The sequence below is a fragment of the Sorex araneus genome, chromosome 2, assembly GCF_027595985.1.
Source record: "Sorex araneus isolate mSorAra2 chromosome 2, mSorAra2.pri, whole genome shotgun sequence".
Classification (NCBI taxonomy): Eukaryota; Metazoa; Chordata; class Mammalia; order Eulipotyphla; family Soricidae; genus Sorex; species Sorex araneus.
In genome coordinates this window covers 112,348,869-112,367,850 of record NC_073303.1, presented here as the reverse complement: position 1 = coordinate 112,367,850, position 18,982 = coordinate 112,348,869, and the positions used below count along the sequence as shown (strand labels likewise).

The window sequence follows — 18,982 nt, the reverse complement described above, 5'->3', positions numbered from 1 at the left end:
ACATGAATCACAATAAAGAGTAAATTCTCCAGCATTACTCTCAATGCTGTAAAAACGTGCAAAGAGGAAGGGAGCCGAATCAAGGGGCTAAAGTCAAAGCCGGGGTTAACCTATTCATAAATACGAAATAAGCAGCTTTATGAAGGCACAGTGATGGGAGCTTCTAAATGTCCTTAAGGGTGCAACCCTCCCCACCCAGGTCTTCTGTCAGCCCCTGCATTCTGCCTACCGTCACAGCAGCGATCCCCACTGCAGAGGGCTTACCTGTAGTGTCGAGAAATCTCTTCTTCCACCTGGGTAATAAAATCACATTTGGTACATGAGTGTTCTTTGCTGTCCTTGACCGCCGGCTGCCCTTCCAACCCTTGCAGATGGTTGGCTTCCTGTTTGACCTCGGACGCCTGCGGCTCGTGCGCGCTCTCGTAATGGAACAGGAGCACATCTACATCGGGGGTGGAGAAGGAGCACTGGTGGCACTGGTGCTTGACTCGGGAGCTTCCGGCCGCCCCGGGGGACAAGTGCAAAAGCAAGAGCGCACAGTGGGAACAATTACTTTTTCTACACGCGAAAGGGTAAGTGATCTCTCCAAGGTGCTTTTCGGGGCTACAGAGGCCTCGGGGACAGAACGGACAGTGCTTAATGGTACACTTATGGATGTTATGGAGCTGCTGATAGTGACGGAGAAGGGGCCCCACCACGATCACGTCGGGGCCGTGGCTCTTAGAATAGCGAAAGTCGCAGAACTGACAATTGTAGCTCGTGACCACATTGTCCTCCGCTCCCTTGCTGGAGAAGTCTTTCTTCTTAGCCCCACCAGAGCCCTTGTCTACCTTGGGCATGGGGTCCCCTTCTGCACTTCTGGCTAGATCGTTCTGGTTAATGACAGAGCCCCTAGAGATCTTCTCGTTCAACTCTGGGTTAAGGCTACCTGACACGGCAGCCCCGTGCTGCTTGCCATAATGTTCTAGCAGCTTGAGTGAGCTCGAAGACTCGCAGCTGAAACTACAGAATTTACACCAGTAGTAACTGGTGGCCTCTGTGCCATTCTGTCTTGAGGACTCCAGGGGCTTGATGGGCACCGAGTAGCCGACAGGAGTGTCATCTCCTGCCTTGACCGTGATCTTATCCTGCCACTTCCCCGAGTCCCCGGAGTCACCGGGGCGATGTGCAGCGAGGGATTTGTTAGAGTTCTTCTCGGAAGGTTTGGCAGCCTCCGAGGATGGAAGAGACGCTTTGATTTTGTTCGGGTGAGTCTGAAGAAAATGCTGCTCGAGTTCAGTTGATGAGTTGCCCATATACGTAAAATTGCAGAATTTGCAGCGGAAGTACTTGGTGTTTCCTTGGCAATCTGGGGTTTTCCGGCCGATGCCAATGAACGTTCCACCTGAAGTGACCTGGTATAGAAGAAGAGAGGGATACTGCTTTAAAGGGATTGTTCAATGTTCTCTGCAAAGGGCACGAGAGGACAGTACCCAGTACTCCTTATCCATAGCCACAACAGAGGACCCAAGAGAGCATAGGGGGTTAAGAAGCCTGCCTTCCCCAGTTCAATCCCTGGCATCGCCGATTCTTAGTACACCCAGGAGTGACCCCTGAGCAACACTTGGTACGGTCCCAACCTCTCCTCCACAAAAAATACAATAATACTTCTGCCTATTATGAAACCACTTGAATAATCAGAGCCAAATAAATTCACTCCTCATTTCTCAATAGCTACTCTTTGAGAGACCCATTATGCTAAACATTTCTGACCACGGTAACAGACGACAGTAAGTAATGAAAGTACTAGAGTCAACTGGAAGGACTTCATAATAAAGACAATTTTCAAGTAAGCAGGTTTTACTACTACATCCTTCAAACCACATTCCTACAGAAGCATCCAAATCATGTGCAATTTCTCCTCCCCATGGTGAGGGTTGCTGTCAAAACCAGAGGCAGTTGCTTAGAGATTACTCAATGGAGTGGAGATTACTCAATGGAGTCATGTTTCAGGGAAATCCTCTATTCAGTTCCTAAAACAATGAGGCTGCAGGCAAAGATAAAGCCTATCTTTTAAGCAAAGTATAAGTGCCCAAATGATCACATGAAATGGTTTATTAATTACTCAACCAGATTAGAAATTAATAAATGCAGATTTAAAATCTTGACAAAAGACCAAGATAAAACTTTTAAGTATTTTGGACGTATCTGATTCAGGCTCTGTCTCATCACAAAGGCCCAGTCTCTCCTCCGAGAGGGTTATGGGATGTTCTAAGCCAACATAAAATAACTTCACCATAAAAATACCTATCACGGGGCTGGAGCAATAGCACAGTGGGTAGGGCATTTGCCGTGCATGCGGTCAACCCAGGTTCAATTCCCAGCATCCCATATGGTGCCCTGAGCACTGCCAGGAGTAATTCCTGAGTGCAGAGCCAGGAGTAACCCCTGAGCATCGCTGGGTGTGACCCCAAAAAAGCAAAAAAAAAAAGGATCCAAAATTATGAGAGTTATAAGTACGAGGACAATAAATGCCTTCAAAGAGGTCTTCCTCTCAAATCATTTCTAAGCTTCAACCTCAACAGGCAGTTAAGTGCACCCAAGTAAGCCCAAATTCATAATTTAAAATAGGAGGGTTGTCTGTTTGGTTTGGTTCCAGTCTGGGGCCCACACTCATCAGTACCCAGGTCTTACTCCAGACTCTGTGCTCTGAGCTCACTTCTGGGAGGGCTCTAGGGGACCGAACCCAGGTCAGCCACGTATAGGGCAAGCATCCCACATGCTGGCTGTTCTACCTCTCTGGCCCCCATAACATGGAGTTTTCTATGGAGTGTTCCAATAAGGGAGAGATTTTTCTTCCAACCATCAGCGTCCTACTTTTTTTTTCCCCAGCATCCAGATGTAATAGATTAAGCACGTGGTATAATCATATTCTGCCTTTTCCAACAGCTGCTCAAAAATGACATGTGTGATCACTGCTCATATCCAAATCGCTCCATGAGAAATTTCAAAATCATTTTATTTAATAGGCAAATAATTTTGCTTTGGTTCACAGACTGCCCTGTTTGTACTTCCAGTCTACAACATGGAGACTGAAGTACAGGCTGCCACTTACCAAACTGGGGTGTTGATCAAATTCCTTAAGCTCTCTGGCCAAAAGTTCCCTCAGCCTATAATTTTATTCCTAGGGCAACAATTCTAGCAACTGTGCATTAACACTGAAGCAAACCAACATTACTTCCTATTAAAAGAAGGTCTCCCACAAACCTCAGAGGAGTACAATGTTTCTGTGCAACCTTAAGATTCATCTAAGAAACAGAAGGTAATGGACAGGGGCATGTCCCACCAGTCACTTATCAACTCCTCAGAAGTGTGAGTCACTCAAAGTCAGACTGCACAATCGATTCTCCACTGTAACCCAGTCCTTGCATGACCAAAGAAATCCAAAAGTGGTGGTCAGACAGAACAGCGGGTAAGGTGCCTCCCTGATACTGCATATGCCCCCCGAAGACCACCACCAGGTGTTCTCCAAAGAAGCATGGTGCCAAAAACAGTTCCTGAGCACTGAAAGAGTATGTCCAACTAAGCAACCCTCCCTGAACCCTCTACCAAAAAAAGAAAAAGACAGAGAAAGAAATGCAAAGTTGTACTGAAGTGTAATGCATATTACAAAATTTCTTCATCTATTTCCCAATTCCCTGGAGGTGAGGAAAAACCTTGCTTTCAAAACCAAACAAAGCATTTAAAAGGGCTGTCATCATTAATTCAGGTGCTTTTGTCAGGAACTTACACTTGAATTCAGAGGGGCAAATTCAGAAAAGAAATCATTCTTCTCCTATAAAAGTAAAGAAAGCCAGCACACACAATCTAGAGACAGACACTGGCTTATCTTAGCTTACAGACGGCTCCAGAGATTCCTAGTAGAAAATGTTTGAACTTCTGCTTGTAAAACAGGGATTCCTGAGAAATCAGAGCACCATACCATTTCTTTCTTTTATCTTTTTTTTTTTTATTATCTCCTAGACTCAAGTTCCTTCCAGGTTCACAATGAAAGTGCTAGAAAAAAAAGCATGCAAAGTCTTAAGAAAACCTGAATCATGATTTTGGAGTAAAATCAAATTTTACTCAAATTAACATGACACCCCTTCTTGTATCTCTTGTATCGGGCCATTATTTTAATAGTCAGAAAATCAGGTGAAGGGCGATTACTATTGGGTAAGGAGAATATCAAATTAAATCCACTTTGTGCAAAACCTGCCAGTAAAACATTTGGGTTTGGAACTAAATTGCTCTGAGAGCAGTCATGTATTTCGAGTTGGCTATTTAAATATGTCTAAAATTTGTGTTTTAATTTTGAAAAATTAGTCAAAATTTAACATTTTCAGATAATTTCAGAGATTCAGTGATAATTTTATGTTTTAAGATAAGGTATGCTGAAGGATACACTTAGACCATTGATGGCTCTTTCACAAACTACCAAGAAATGAAGAGAAAAACAAAAATCTCATTAAATGTCAAGGACAATGATACTAGTACTTCGAAAGGTTATCAATTTCCTCTCTTGGAAAGTAGCAGTAGACCATGACAGCATTATAATTAAAAGCTAACATATTATTAGAATTACGTATTTTATATGCTATTGTAAGGAAACAATTTCTTTGTCCAGTTCCTTTTTCCTTTCAAAAAGATTTAAAAAACTAAAAAAGAAAAGATTTAAAGGTTACATTTGAGAGAATTTCATATTTGCTTCTACTCCTTTTTAATTACACTGAAGTTACAGTAAAATATAATGTGTAATTTAAACACCACCAAAAAATAAAACATAATTTACTATTTTATAAGATGAAACCTAAGACTATGGACTATGTTAATTTACTAGTAGGGGCCCAAAGTATTAATTTAAAACTATTCTTTTCTCAGCTAACCACAAATCTAGACAGAGTTATGAAAAATAGCATTGCAGAAAAGTTTACTGCATTTTATTGTTACAAAACCATACCTACACATTCAGAAAAATATTTTAAAGTTTTAAGATGGTTGAACTCAGTACACTCCATTTTTAGTTCAAACTATAATAAAATGGTTATTCCAAGGAGATACTGGAATAAAACAGTAAACAAACTAAGATATATCTGTCTCAAATTATTTGTATTTAAGAACAAAATTTGTAAATCCAAGCTTTTATTCATTTGTGTTCATCTTTACTTTGCATTTGCCTGAATTTGTAAGGAAGTTTTATAAGCTAAATTCTGAGAAAAGACACCTCATTAAACCCCTGGAAATTTCCTTTCCCTTCATCTATGGATATAATTAATATTCTGCACCTTGTCATTTCATAGGATTGTTGTAAGGATCAAGAGAGAAGGCACCAAAGCATTCTAGGTTCATACTGCACAAAAATAATTTTCTAATGACAGACATTTTATATTCTACCCCATCTAACACAGTAGCCAATAGCCATGTGTGGTTAATGAGAATTTGAAATAACTTGAAATAAGGTAAGTGAAACAACTTAAGTAGCTATATTCATTTTTCACTAATTTAATTTTAATTAAGTAAAATTTAACTAAGCACATGTGGCCACTGAATACAGTATTAGCCAGCACCCTCTACAGTACTATTCCTATGAATGGGCTTATTATTGAATAAAATGAACTTATTGAATTTCTCCTGCCTATGGGATAAAAGATTAAATAGAGGGGAAGTGGTGAAGTCATTCAATGACAAACTCATAAGCTTGCTACTCCCAGTATTCTTGGCTAGCAAAGAAGTTTGATTCTGGTATTATAAAACTACCGGTTCTGTTTGTATTCTCTTCCAAAGGGATAGTATTTTATTCATCTTTGGAAGTAAGCAGAGACTCTGTATAACTGGGGGAGATGGCTGACCCTGTAACTGGGAAGGTGGCACAGAGTAATGCCTCAACAGGTCCCCTCGAGTGACCTGTGTCAGGAAGTCGCAGTTATCTATGGCTCATCATACTTGACTTGAGAGGGCATCTCTGGGTTTCTTCAAAAAAAAACTGACAAAAGGTATATTTTTGCCAAAAACAAATGAGCCATTCACTTGTGGATTTGGGTACTGGAGAAACACCCAACATACCTGCAAACACATGAAAGGGAAAATATTTTAAATTGTTCTTGACTGACTGGAAACTATAATGGCACTTTTAATTCTAATTTTCGTTTTTCCATGTATCATGTTCAGTGGCATTTCGTGAAATTGATTTACATGTCTTTTCACAAAAATGCTTCACTGTAGACATTTTAAAATATCAAAGTTTGGTTCATCCCAAGGTCTTTAATCTCAATTGATTTCTTTCCTCCAAATAATATGGTGCAAAGACTAATAAGAATAATATCGAAAATAACATGTCAAAGGAAAAGAGGCTTTTTAAAATGCCTCAGAAGTCTAAAAATGACACTGTAGCACATGTATTTTCAATGGAACAAAAAGAGTTGTTTGAACTGAACACAAAGTCGGCCTCAGATGTGGTTCATTTTCAAGTACTATAATTGATACTAACAGAGACAATTAGGAGTGTACTAATTTAAGAGGACTTGAGGTTATGGGCTGATAGTCAAAAAAAAAAAATCCCTGAGATCTTCAACAGTAAGAAAGTTAAGTTTTTCAAAATCACTGCTCAAATACAAATGTTACAAATAATTTGAAGAAATCTCAAAGGGTCAATCTTAGCTGAAAATAACTATAATCAGAATTAATGTCCTAATCTACACAGTGAATAGTCTGCATTCTCCAGAACTTCAAAAAAGACTGCAGGATATAGCATGTGCCTCAATGATCTAATAGAAATTAAATGTTTAAGAAGTTCAATAATCGGGGGCTGGAGAGATAGCACAGCAGGTAGGGCGTTTGCCTTGCACGCGGCCCGACCCAGGTTCGATTCCCAGCATCCCATATGGTCCCCTGAGCACCACCAGGGGTAATTCCTGAGTGCAGAGCCAGGAGTGACCCCTGTGTATCGCCAGGTGTGACCCAAAAAGCAAAAAAAAAAAAAAAAAAAAAAAAAAAAAAAAAGAAGTTCAATAATCAATCTAATTAGATGGCAATCATCTCAATAGCCTGCTATCACAGCCTATTTCTTGTGTTACAGGAATAATTTCAATAAAACCTTTCTTATTGTATTTATAAGAACCACTTAATTGGGGTGGCATTAAAAATGGGCATTAGGAAAAAACTTAAGGGTAAAGTAAAATTTTTTGTGTTTTTCAATTTTGTCAATTTTATAATCCGCTTTCTTAGACTTCAGCAATAAACAGTCTACCCAAAATGAGTTTCCTCTTTTTACTCAGCATAATATTAAATTAAGTCTCTACGGTAATTTGGAATTTGAGCTGATCAAACACCAAAGGTGATAAAACATAAAAATCAGTCTCATTAACTTGGGAAATACTATTTTTAACTAAAATCATTTTATTTTGGGGGTCTGGAGGTACAGTACAGTGGGGAAGGCACTTGCCTTATATCTGGTCAACCTGAGTTCAGTTCCCACCATCCCATATGATCATATGGTCCCCTGAGCACCGCCAGGAGTGACTCTGAGTGCAGAACCAGGAGTAACACCTGAGCACTGCCAAGTGTGGTCCAAAACCAAAACAAAGTCATTTTATTTCGAGAAATATGGAGAGTGAGAAGGATAGAGGAGAAAAGTGTTCAAGATAGAACACAGGCTGCTCCAGAGGGGAAAAAAGTTGCACATACATATATCACAGTGAAATACAGGTGACCCCCAAGATGAAAAACGTACTAGAAACTAATTTTTAAAGAGTAAAATGTAAAACAAAATAGAAAATGTCATGCAAGTGAATTTTAAAACAAAGTGCATTGCCCTTACTACTGCTCTCCTGCATTTTGGCCCAGAGTCACTGCAGATTCACAATGAATAAAGCAAGAATGACCTGTACCCTAGAGAGGATCTTAATGAAACCCATGTGCAATTCCCTTCCTCTGGGAAAGGTGCTATGATGCATGCCTACTGTGTGCCCAGCACTGGGAAACACAAAAGAGTGCCAGAATCCAAAGTTCCTATGGGCCAGAGCAGGTAGGGCATTTGCTTTGCACAGAGTGGACGCAGGTTCTATCCTGGCATCCCATATGTTCCCCCAAAGCTCTAGAACTAATTCCTGAACATTGCCGGGTGTAACGAAAAAGTTAAAAAAAAATCTTTGGCGCTAGGAAACGTACACTAGTGGAGGGATGGATGTTGGAACATTGTATGACTAAAACCTAATCATGAACAGCTTTTTAAGGTTCTATCTGATTCAATAATACAATATTTAAAATATATTTAATGGTGTTGGGAAAACTGGTATATACACAAAAAATAGATTAAAAAATTCAAAATTCCAGCCACTCAGTGTATTACAGAAACCTCACAGGTAAAGAAATGGCAGCCCCAGGAAAAGTGCTTCTGCAGAGATGCAGAGAGAGATCCCACGTGCTTTACCAACATAGAAAGGAGGACCTAACCTACACTGGCGGGTCCGCAGAGGCAAGCAAAAGCTGGTGATGACAGAGCTGTACGCAAACAAGTGACCACCGGAAATGAGCCACAAAGACAGTGAACCTGGACAGGATTTTTTGATACAAGAAACATGAGGAAAGTTTGAGGATGAAAGAGTGCAAGTCATTCTGGAATTGTCAGGGAAACTGAGGGCAGCAGAGATCATTTAGCAAGGTCATGTCTTATTGGAGTATGTATGTTTAATGATGCATGAGCAGTTCAAAAGATACAATTTTTATAGAAAAGAGAGTTACACTTACTACAAACCATAGTAAGATAGAACTGGAAATCGAATCATTTAAAAGTTAAAAAGGAGAGGGTTGGGAAGATAATACAGTGGGTACATGGCTGACCTGTTTTCATTCCCTGGCATCCACGATATGGTCCCCTGAGCACCACCAGAAATAATTACTGAATGCAGAGCCAGGAGTAAGCCCTGAGCATCACTAGGTGTAACCCAAAACCAACATAAAGGAAGGAAAGGAGAATCAATGGGACAGAGAAGAGGGGACAAGGGCATAGAGAGGAGGATGGAAGGAGGAAAAAGAACAGAGGGGAAAGTAGGGGTGGGAGAGAAGAGGTGGCTGAGATGAGGAGTGAGAAAGATAAAGGTCAAAATGTCAAAGAAAAAAATGTTAAGTCAATTTGAAAGGCATGGCAGAAAAAGAAGAAAGACAGGCAAACTACTCAGTCGTGTGTGATGCAGCAGAAATGACCCCTTGCTAACTCCTTTCTTCAAGCCTGGCTTGGAAAGGCTAGTAGAGAACATAGCAGGGGAGAAAGGAAGCTTTAGGGGAGAAGCTAAGAACATCAGTTGTACAGATGTTGACTTTGCAACAGACTATGGTGAAGGAGCTAACAGCTGGTAAAACAGGTCTTAGGACAAAGCAGTGTTTATTTCAGGGTTCCCCAAATGGGAGCCATGAAATAAGCCAGGTGTGCTTTCATCCGACATCAACGAGGCATCTGCAAACTTAAAGAACTAAGGTCAGTGTGACTATACAGCAGTGAAGACATGGGCCTTGCATGTGGTTCATCTGGGTTCAATGTCCCCCCGCTTCACCCCCCATATGGTCCACCCATGCCCCACCAGGAGTGATCCCTGAGCACAGAGCCAAGAGTAAGCCCTTAGCACTGCCAGTATGGCTCAAACTCCATCCCCCATGGGCCCCCTCCCATACACAGGCCAATTTTTTAAATAGTAAAAACTAAAGATCTATTCAATTCTACTATGTCTCAATTCTCAAACTCCTCCCAGGAGCCATCCTCCTCCCTCCTTCCCAGCTTAGTCAAAGCCTGGCTGGGTATGCAGCGCATTCAAATTAGCCACTCCAAAGGCATTCTGGTGTTCTCTCTGCCTCCATTTTCCTACACTTACTCTTAAGCAGAGGGTAAAACTTTTAATTACACAACCTTGGAGAATATAAACTGGAGCCAGGTGTATCCTCTTAATATGTAATCTTCCTTGAAAAACCAACCATCAAGGTGGTACAGAGTAAATCTCAGTGTTTACTAAAACAAATCCCTAAAAATATCATCTAAATAAGAATATGAATTAAATCATATACAAGGAAGAATGCCCCTTTCATCTGAGGACAGAGAGATAGTTGAGCGGGTAGGGTACTTGCCTTGCCCATGGAGGACCAGGGTTCAATCCCCAGCACCCCAGGAGATTCCCTAAGTCTCAACAAGAGTGATCCCAGAGTGCAGAGCCAGGAATAAGCCCTTAGCACAGCTTGGTGTGACAGAATTAAAAGAAGTGAAACAAATAACATGAGGATAGAACACTGCGTTCTTAATTGGTTACATAAAAATTTGGTCCTTGCTCTATCAGAACTCATTACTGCAACAACAGGGCTGTAGCACTGCACTGCACTGTCCTCCCGTTGTTCATGGATTTGCTTGAGCAGACAACAGTAACGTCTCTAGTGTGAGACCTGTTACTGTTTTTGGCATATCAAATATGCCACGGGTAGCTTGCCAGACTCTGCCATGCGGGTGGGATACTCTCCGTAGATTGCCAGACTCTGCAAGAGGGACAGAGGAATCAACCCGGGTCGGCCACGTGCAAGGCAAACGCCCTACTCTCTGTGCTATTACTCTAGTCCAACAACGGGACTCGTAAGAATTATATCACAATGTGTTTTACAGGTAAGCTGACAAAATTTATTTTCTTTTTGAAGATTACCATTATAAACCTAAATTCAAATAAGGCAGCATTACAGAGGGGATAAAGGAAAGCAATCTTAAAGAAATCTTATGAAGACAATGTGATCCTCAGGGTATACACCACGCAGCCCAGGATTCTATCCCCAGCCTTACCTGGGTGGACCTGTCTTCTACTGTGTTTCTAGTTGCATATACTCAGTCTTGCATTTTGGAAGGCCAGATGTCACAGTGGTTAGGGAGGTTTCTGTAAGCTACATATGCTGGTTACATCCCATGCTCCCCACCATGCCCCTCTTATTAAGCTGTAAACTTGAGCAGCTTCCTTTAAACTCCTTCACACCTGTTACTTCACTGCATAAAATGGAAAAAATCAAAGTGTCTAAGGGCTTTAAGATGAGTTCATGAGTTCATACATGTAAGAAACTTCCACCCACCTATGGACGTAAGAAAACCTTCATAAATGTAAGCTATTTTTAGAACTGAATTCAAATGGTGGGGGGGGAAGAAAACGTGTGCTTTATTAGGGGGAGGTCACACCTGGCAGTACTCAGTGCCAAGTCCTGGCTCTGTGTGCAGAGGTCACTATGAGCAGGGGCTCAGAGGCGCCGGCTGATACTATGTGCAGTGCGAGAGACTGAATGAGGGTGAGCTGTATGCAGGACAAGCCCCTTAACTCCTGGACTATCTCTCTGCAACTTGTATGTGCAGTTTTGACTGTGCTTCCAAGGATATGAAAAAAGTACATCTAATTTTGATCTACTGGATTCACATCAAACTGAAAGTCATGAAATTAATTTTGTATTTGACTTCCCATTGAAACTGAACCAATTCCTTTGTTTATATTTTGAAAAAACCCGAAACACTCATTGCAAACTCTGAAATCACATGATAAGGGATTCAAGTTAGCCCTGGATCATGGATTCCTGGCAACTGACTCCAGGACAGAAAGCAAAAAGTAAAATGAAGTACTCCTTCCCTCTGACTTTCCTGTGATTAGCCCACTGCTTAAGGATCCGCATCTCTAACAGCTGCATGTGTGCTGTAATTACAATGACCCAAGAAACAAAGAACATGAGCAATATGCTGACTTGCTATAGTTACAGAGCAAGCCAACTAAAGATCGAATCTTTTCCGAAGGACTGAGTAACTTTAACTTTGATTGGATGCACTGATAGCTATTTCTGAAGTCTAAACATTCTCCCTAGACAGAAATAGCAGATTCTCCAGAAAGTGACACGTGTTCTTTAAACAACAGCAAACCGAAAATCAAAGAGGGATTGACATTTATCATATTGACCTTCATGTAACAAAGCCAAGTAGAGATTTAACCATCAAATAGGGAAAGAGATTAGTGAAGAGACTCAAGCTATTCACCCTTGCCAGGTGGCCACTTTATCCAGCCTGGTCATCTCCACTGATGATGGAAGCAGCCCGATAAGTACCAGCACTTTCCTTTATGTTATGGCCATAGGCAGAGAACAAGTTTTATTTTGCATACCTAATTCATAGATAACAGGCCACTTGTTGAAGAAACACAGGTCTGAAAGTAAGTATGGGTTCATAGACTTCTGTTCTCTATAGACTGTATGAAACGATTAAAGTCTCATTCACTAGTTTTTATATAATCCAATTGTCTTCAATTCAAAAACACAAAGGAAACCTGCCAAGACCTACAACTTTTTCCAAAGTTGTACAACTTTCTCTACGTCAAAGGAAACTCAAAAAGAGAAAAAAATTCAGAAGAATCAAGAAAAGTCCAAACAGACCAAAGATGAGGTTAATCGTGCTTGAATTCATTTTTTTCCAAACCAAATTGCAACCCCCTTTTTCAGATGAATTTACTGATATAGGCCAAGCAAGGGTCACTATGGACTATGGCTTGCAGAGAGAGATAAATACAAAAACTGACTTCCTATCTCTAAAAATCTGTTTTTCCTGTTTCTAACATGACATATTATGCAATTCTGATAAAAAAAAAATTCATGCAACAGAAGTGTGAGACCCTTGTTCCAATACAAGCTAGTCACTGGCCAAATAAAGGTGAGACTCTTCTTTAATGCTGCAGGATTTCATTATCAGACACATGAACTTAGTAGCTGGCATCTGGTGGCTACCTTCTTGGGAATCTTGAATAATGCAGGATCCACAGGAAAGGTTTGCTCACACTATGGGAAGGCCACATGAACATGGGGAGCATTTATAAACTTAGGATAGCTTGAACTTTCCCGTGGGAAGCATCACCTGACAGGACTCCGACATTTAAAACCTGATCTGAGAGCTAAGAGCTCCCCCATAAAGATGATGCAAACGCCCTAATGCACAGTGCAGTGAGCCCTAATGAAACAACACAGTCCGTGTTTAACAACGCAGGTTTCCCGTCAATGATGGTTTAAATATAAGCATAATAAAGCAGATTAAAAAGAAAAAAGCTGTAATTACTTTTTGAAGAACTCAATCTCTTGTCCTATTATTGGTCTATGCATGAGCCTCAAAGGCTGAATAGATGTAGTAAAACTTACAGGAAGGAAGACCTTACCAATCAGGCCACCTCCATTATTAAAAAAAAAAAAAAAAGGAAGAAAAATCTTAAGTATAATCATTGGTAAAACATGAAAGTAAAATTAAAACAAATTTGAGAAATGAACAGCCTGTTCGTGATTTGTTCTGTAGCTATGCTTGCTCATTTTTCTGTTTTTCTTAATAAAAGAGTCCACATCTATGCTTTCTAGGCTGAGTATAATACCCTCCACAGTTGGGGCTGGCTGGGGGATATTGGAGGAAGAATTCTAAATTCAAAAGACTGAGAAAACAAGTCCTGGTTTTAGAAAGGCTTTTTAGAGTAACACCCAATAACCAGCTGCGGCTCTATCTATTGTGTAATTCAGAGAAATAGGTTGACACTTTATTTTCTCTCTCTTTTTTTCAGACATTCGTAGTTCTTTAACTTTCTTTTTTTGTAATAAAATTTACACAGAAGGGGATCTTGTCAGGACCGATATGTACAGACATCAATCAACCTTTACACTGCGTCTTAAAACTGGAAATCTAAAAATTTCTTCGAATTCTTCCTTTCCAATTGGATAATGTTTGCATTCAATCAGTTTAAATTATTTAAAATCCTCCATGTCAAACCAAAACACAGATCAAAGTCACAATGTTCTTAAGTCCTTAAAAAAAAAGGGGGGGGGCGCTCCTTCCCTTCTCCTCCCATCCCCTGCCTAAAACGTCATAAATCTATCATTAACCACCAACTGTCCTGCATGTTCTTTTTTAAAAGCCTGGCTCAGTTGAAAAAGATGAATGAACTGCTCATCTATTACTTCAATTAACTTACAGTTATATAAATAATTCCTGAAACTGATGATCATTTGTCTGAAATACCCTTATTGATCAACATCTTTTATCAGATTCCACACAAGACATTAACTTGCTATGAATTTCTGACACAACTGCATCAAAGAATTTATTCAGGAAACAGCAATTTCTCTCCGCCAGGTTTTAGACTCCACATAGCTCAAGTGCAGGGGGAGAGTTGCTCAAATGGCCCGCCTTTCAGTCACACGAACAAGTGTGGCTAAAAGAGGGGAGATCAGATGTGCTTTTTATTCTGTTACACACGTAGGGAGCTGCTCCCTATCATTTCAACATAAAAATAATCGTTACTTATATTCAGAAACGTTTCTGGATCAACATCTGATAGACGCGCAAAGTAGACAAGATTAGCATTTGGCCTAAAGTGCATTTGTGCTCTCTTCATAAGTGGAAGGAAGTTAACCCGCTTTAGACTCCGTTTCTAAACACAATTGTTTCTTTGAACTAATCACCCACTTTTCCCACAGATTGCTTTTTTTCCTATTTTTAGCTCTATGATTTCTCTTCGGGAGAGAAAAAAAAAATGGATCTGAAGATGATCTTCCGTCCTTTTTCCTACCATTTTTTTGTCTTTACTATGTGCACTTGCAAGCATTTAGTGGACAACATCGCCAAGGATCAGCTGTTTTATTTCTAGTTCTATTAGTTCAAACTCAGATAGCTCACACATCTGTTTTATTTCTCAAATCACTGCCCAGGAAAAGTGTCCAGCTCGTTCTACCCCAACATAAACTTTACTATAAATAACTAAGAATCTAACAAATAACTGTTTGGGGGAAATGGGGCTGTGTTTAAAAAGTCTGAATTCTTCCCAACTCTAGGCCCTGGTAATCTGGTTTTAGAGCTCTCCTGACAGCCTGCATCAGCTTCCCTCAGAAGTCGTCCCCAGAGTGAACAAACTGAAACTCTTGCCGGAAATCCAGGTATTAACATCATATTACTTGCTAATTATAAAACACCATTTCACATGCTGACATTATTCACTTCTAAACCTTTTATCTAAAACACGTATTTGCTTTCCAATCATAGTTTGACAGCAGAGTGAATCTGACATCAGACAGAGAAATGATCTTTAATAAGACAGCAGTTCAAAGCATGTAGCTTTCATGCATAATAACTATGTTGGCTTAATTTGATGCTCCACAGAAATAATTCTATTTGTGGAAAGTCACAAAGTAAGATGGAATTTTTAAGAGCGCTCCACAAAGATGAAATCGGCTTTTTAAGAGTTCTTCTTTGTATCTCTCTTAAAGCGGTTAAGATTGCCATTCTGACATAGAAAGGACTTTAAAAATCTCTCTCCAGATTCTTTTGCTAAATGTCTTCACTACCTGTTATTTATAACCCATTTGCTTGCCTTTCTTAATTGGCACTAGGTCAACAGAGAGATGCAGAACAAATGTTCTGTGCCTATTGAGTTGCTAAAAATGACTTATATTTTAAGCAATTTAGTGGGTCAAATAAGTGTGATGTGATTTTATTAGTTCTCTCGTACTTCTAATCACTCCTAAAGAAGGTTAATGTTAAACTTAATATGTTTTGAAATCCTCTTGCCTCATAGATACAATAAAAACCTATGAACTGTAACAGAAAAGGAAAAAAATTACTTTCTCAAGCTGACTGTGAGTTTCAACTGTGCTAAAATGAAATAAATTATTTTTTTACACTCAATTCTACATTTCACTGTATCTGAAATGTTATTTATTGTTGCTTTAAATTCACATGTGCCGTACAATAAAGGCTGAAAGTAGAAGAAATATGTACTTCAGCCTTAAATAAGTAGAAATCTCAATTAATACTAAATACTGTCATGCCTCATTATTACTTCCCTTAAACTCAGAAAAAGATATTTGCTTGGCACACACACCAAGGTTATTCTAAAGTCCTTAAATACTTACAATCATATGGACTTCTTTTGAATCAATGTAAAATCGTATTTCCACCTTTTCATAATTATGCGGTCCTTTCAGAAGTGTATCTCGGACAATCATTATGACCCATATCTACTCCAATCTGACATCCATCTGAGTATAAAATCAAATCCGTACCCAAGACTCAGGAAAAACCCTCCATAAAAAAAAAACTGTATCAAAAGCTTTATAATCTAAAATGAGTCAAAGCATAAAGAATTATAATATAAAATGATAAAGATTATTATCATTTTTAAAGGGCTGGGAGAAAATCAGGAACCCTGAAATAGGTCCAAAAGTATTAATTCAAAGTAATTCCACAGAAGACTCTTCCCAACTTAAGAGAAATAGAGAAATAATGGGGTTATTTCCCTTGATGAGAGGGTATATAAAGACTGACTCTAAATGCACATTTGGGAGAGTCTTGGTGGGTTACCAGCTCTTTTCCTTAGCAGGCCACCCCTTCGTTACTGGGAATGTGATTTTTACTCGCATGCTAAGAATTCCCCTTTCTTTACAAGCACCATTTTCTGTGCAAAGAGACCATCACTATACAGACACGAACCTGTACATCGTAGGTTCCATTTAGTAAAACAGGCCTTGAAGAATTGATGTCCTGCAACACACCAGAAAGCACGGAACGGTTCACCTTCTGGAAGTCTTTGGAATGGCTGAACTGCACCATGTTATGAAGGGCCAAGATTTTGCTGTCCAGTTCAGCATCCTGCCTGGTGCGGTTATGCAGTCCTAAGTGATACTTTCGGAAGTGCTTGATCAGATCTGTGGGGTCGTTGCCATAGTAACCATATCCACAGATATTGCATTTAAAGTCCTGAAGCTCTGGAGACAGAGGTGCCGGGTCTGGGTTGTCATTGACCAGTACGTCAGTTTTGGATTTATTCAGTCTTACACCCCCATCTGAAGGCACTTGTGGGTTTTTTGAGGCCACTGAAATGGGGCTGGAGCCTTGACAATTGGCTTGACCACTCTGCACTTGCCCTGTTTCCTCGGTAGCTTTTGGTGACATCTTCTGATCTTCCTTTGTCTCCAACGAGTCCCCGGATGGGGTACAGGCCATATCTTGAGGGTCATCTGTCTCTGCTCTCTGAGGAGACTTCAAGGGCTCACAGACTCCCCCAGCAGCTGGAGATGAGAAAGCCAACATATTTCTCTCTGTCACCTCATCATGTGGGAAGGAGGGAAGGTTTCCGCCCTTACTGGGGCTTTCATAATTGAAGCCAGCCTTCTCACTCAGGACAGAGCTTTTTAAGTCTTTCTTACTGCTCGACGATGGATCTTGGCCATGCAAGCTATGTTCCTCCTTATTATTTAGCTCTGCAGCATCACTCTGATCCGTATTTTCTGACATCTGATCTGCAGGAAATTCTTTGTTCTTTCCAGATACCTTGCTTTCTGTACCTGTAGGCTCCAGGGTCTGGCCCTCGCCTTCACTAGCAACGTTTCTCAGAGGGGGGTTCTTTTTCCGGACCATATCTGCAAAAAACACAAGGCACAGGAAGATACAGAGTTATTTAAAGATTGCAGACATGTCATGGAATCTAGAACATTTTACTTATTCTATTCAAGGATTTTTAAGGTACATTAAAAACTTCCTCTGTGGGGGGGGGGGAAACTGCATTTTAAAAATAGCAAGGAGTTGAAACTAAAGCAAACAATTACATTTAGAATTAGTGATGTCACAGAGCGCCAGTATTTTCAAGCAGTTTTATGGGCAATGAGAGATTCACTATTACTAGTTCTATCCTTTGTATTAGTTAGGCTTTGCTGCCAAGTATATTTTCTTCAATGTCTTTTTCAATTATTGTCCATATGTACACCTGCTTATGTACTTAACTTGCTGCATGTTATGTAATGTTTATATATAAATATATAGATATATAGATATAAGTTTCTAAAAAATGCATCACATGCTCATCTACACAATATATCTAGGTATAAAAATAATATAACCTAGAAATCAGTATTGTTACACACTACAACTAAGACATAAGCACAGTTCCAAATATACAATCTCAATCAGAAACACAAAAGCAGATTATTAATGGAGTAAAAACTGCCCCAATACTTTCAGAAACGGAGAAGACAAACGTTTATTTTCTGTTCTACAGACATGTTTCTTGAAGCCCCAGGTAGTGGCTTCACTGCAAGTTTGGAACAGGACCTGGAACACCTCCTAGTGACTGAAATCAGGAGTTTCTAGGACTCCATCCATCATGGTGGTAAATCTAAGCCCTGGTTTCTACTTACAACCTGGTAGAAATAGCACCAATTTCACTATAGGGGAACAGATAGGAAGTTAACTAAAGCACAATATTATATGGAATCCCCACAATAGTGTCATTTTATAGCTCAAATTGGCAAAACGTTAGCCATTTCCTATTCTTCACCTTTCTATGATACTTCAACAAAGATTCTGAGGTGACATCAGTGAGTAGCATCCAAAAGGGAGATTGTGAAAAATTCTTCAACTGGGTAGTAATTAGTCAGAACTCTATGGCTATAAAGAGATAAGAAACCAATGATGGGGGATCGAGAGATAGTCCAGCAAGTAAGAAACTTGCCTGGTACAGGTGCTAACATGATTCAATCCCCAGCACCCCTTTCTGGTTACCCCTGAAGTTATTTTCAAATACAGAGTGAGGAGTAAGCCCAGAGCATCAAGAGGTATGTCTCCCACCCCGCTCCCAAACATGAAACTACTGATGCCATGTCAATAAAATAATTCATTTACAAAGGCTAGCGAAGAACTGAGTTTCCCAAACTTTGGCTCTTTCATCTTCCAGTCGAAAAACTTCGGAAGTGCTATGTAAGTGGACACTCCAAACATCTCATGAAAAAATATCTGCCTGCAACTGACTAAGAAAACAAGCCTCCTTTACTAGTTGACTCCACCTCAAGAACAGATTGAACCAAGTGAGTTCCACCACAATTATCCAAAATGTCATGAGAAAATCCAAGTTAATAACCTGCATTAGTCATCTTTTCATCTGTGATTTTTTTTTCACAA

The 18,982-nt window shown here is 39.9% G+C and overlaps 1 protein-coding gene across 6 annotated transcripts in view; it reads right to left on the bottom strand.

Annotated features, from left to right (window-relative positions):
- TRPS1 (transcriptional repressor GATA binding 1) overlaps window positions 1-18,982 on the bottom strand; it is a 253,272-nt gene that overhangs the window by 185,681 nt on the left and 48,609 nt on the right. For all 6 annotated transcript variants that reach the window (XM_055127564.1, XM_055127562.1, XM_004607657.2 and 3 more), the window contains 2 exons: window positions 16,520-17,448; window positions 265-1,394 (listed from right to left, as the gene is read on the bottom strand). In XM_055127564.1, the coding sequence (XP_054983539.1) occupies window positions 265-1,394; window positions 16,520-17,446 (2,057 nt within the window). In that variant the 5' untranslated portion in view covers window positions 17,447-17,448. The remainder of the gene's footprint in view (window positions 1-264; window positions 1,395-16,519; window positions 17,449-18,982) is intronic.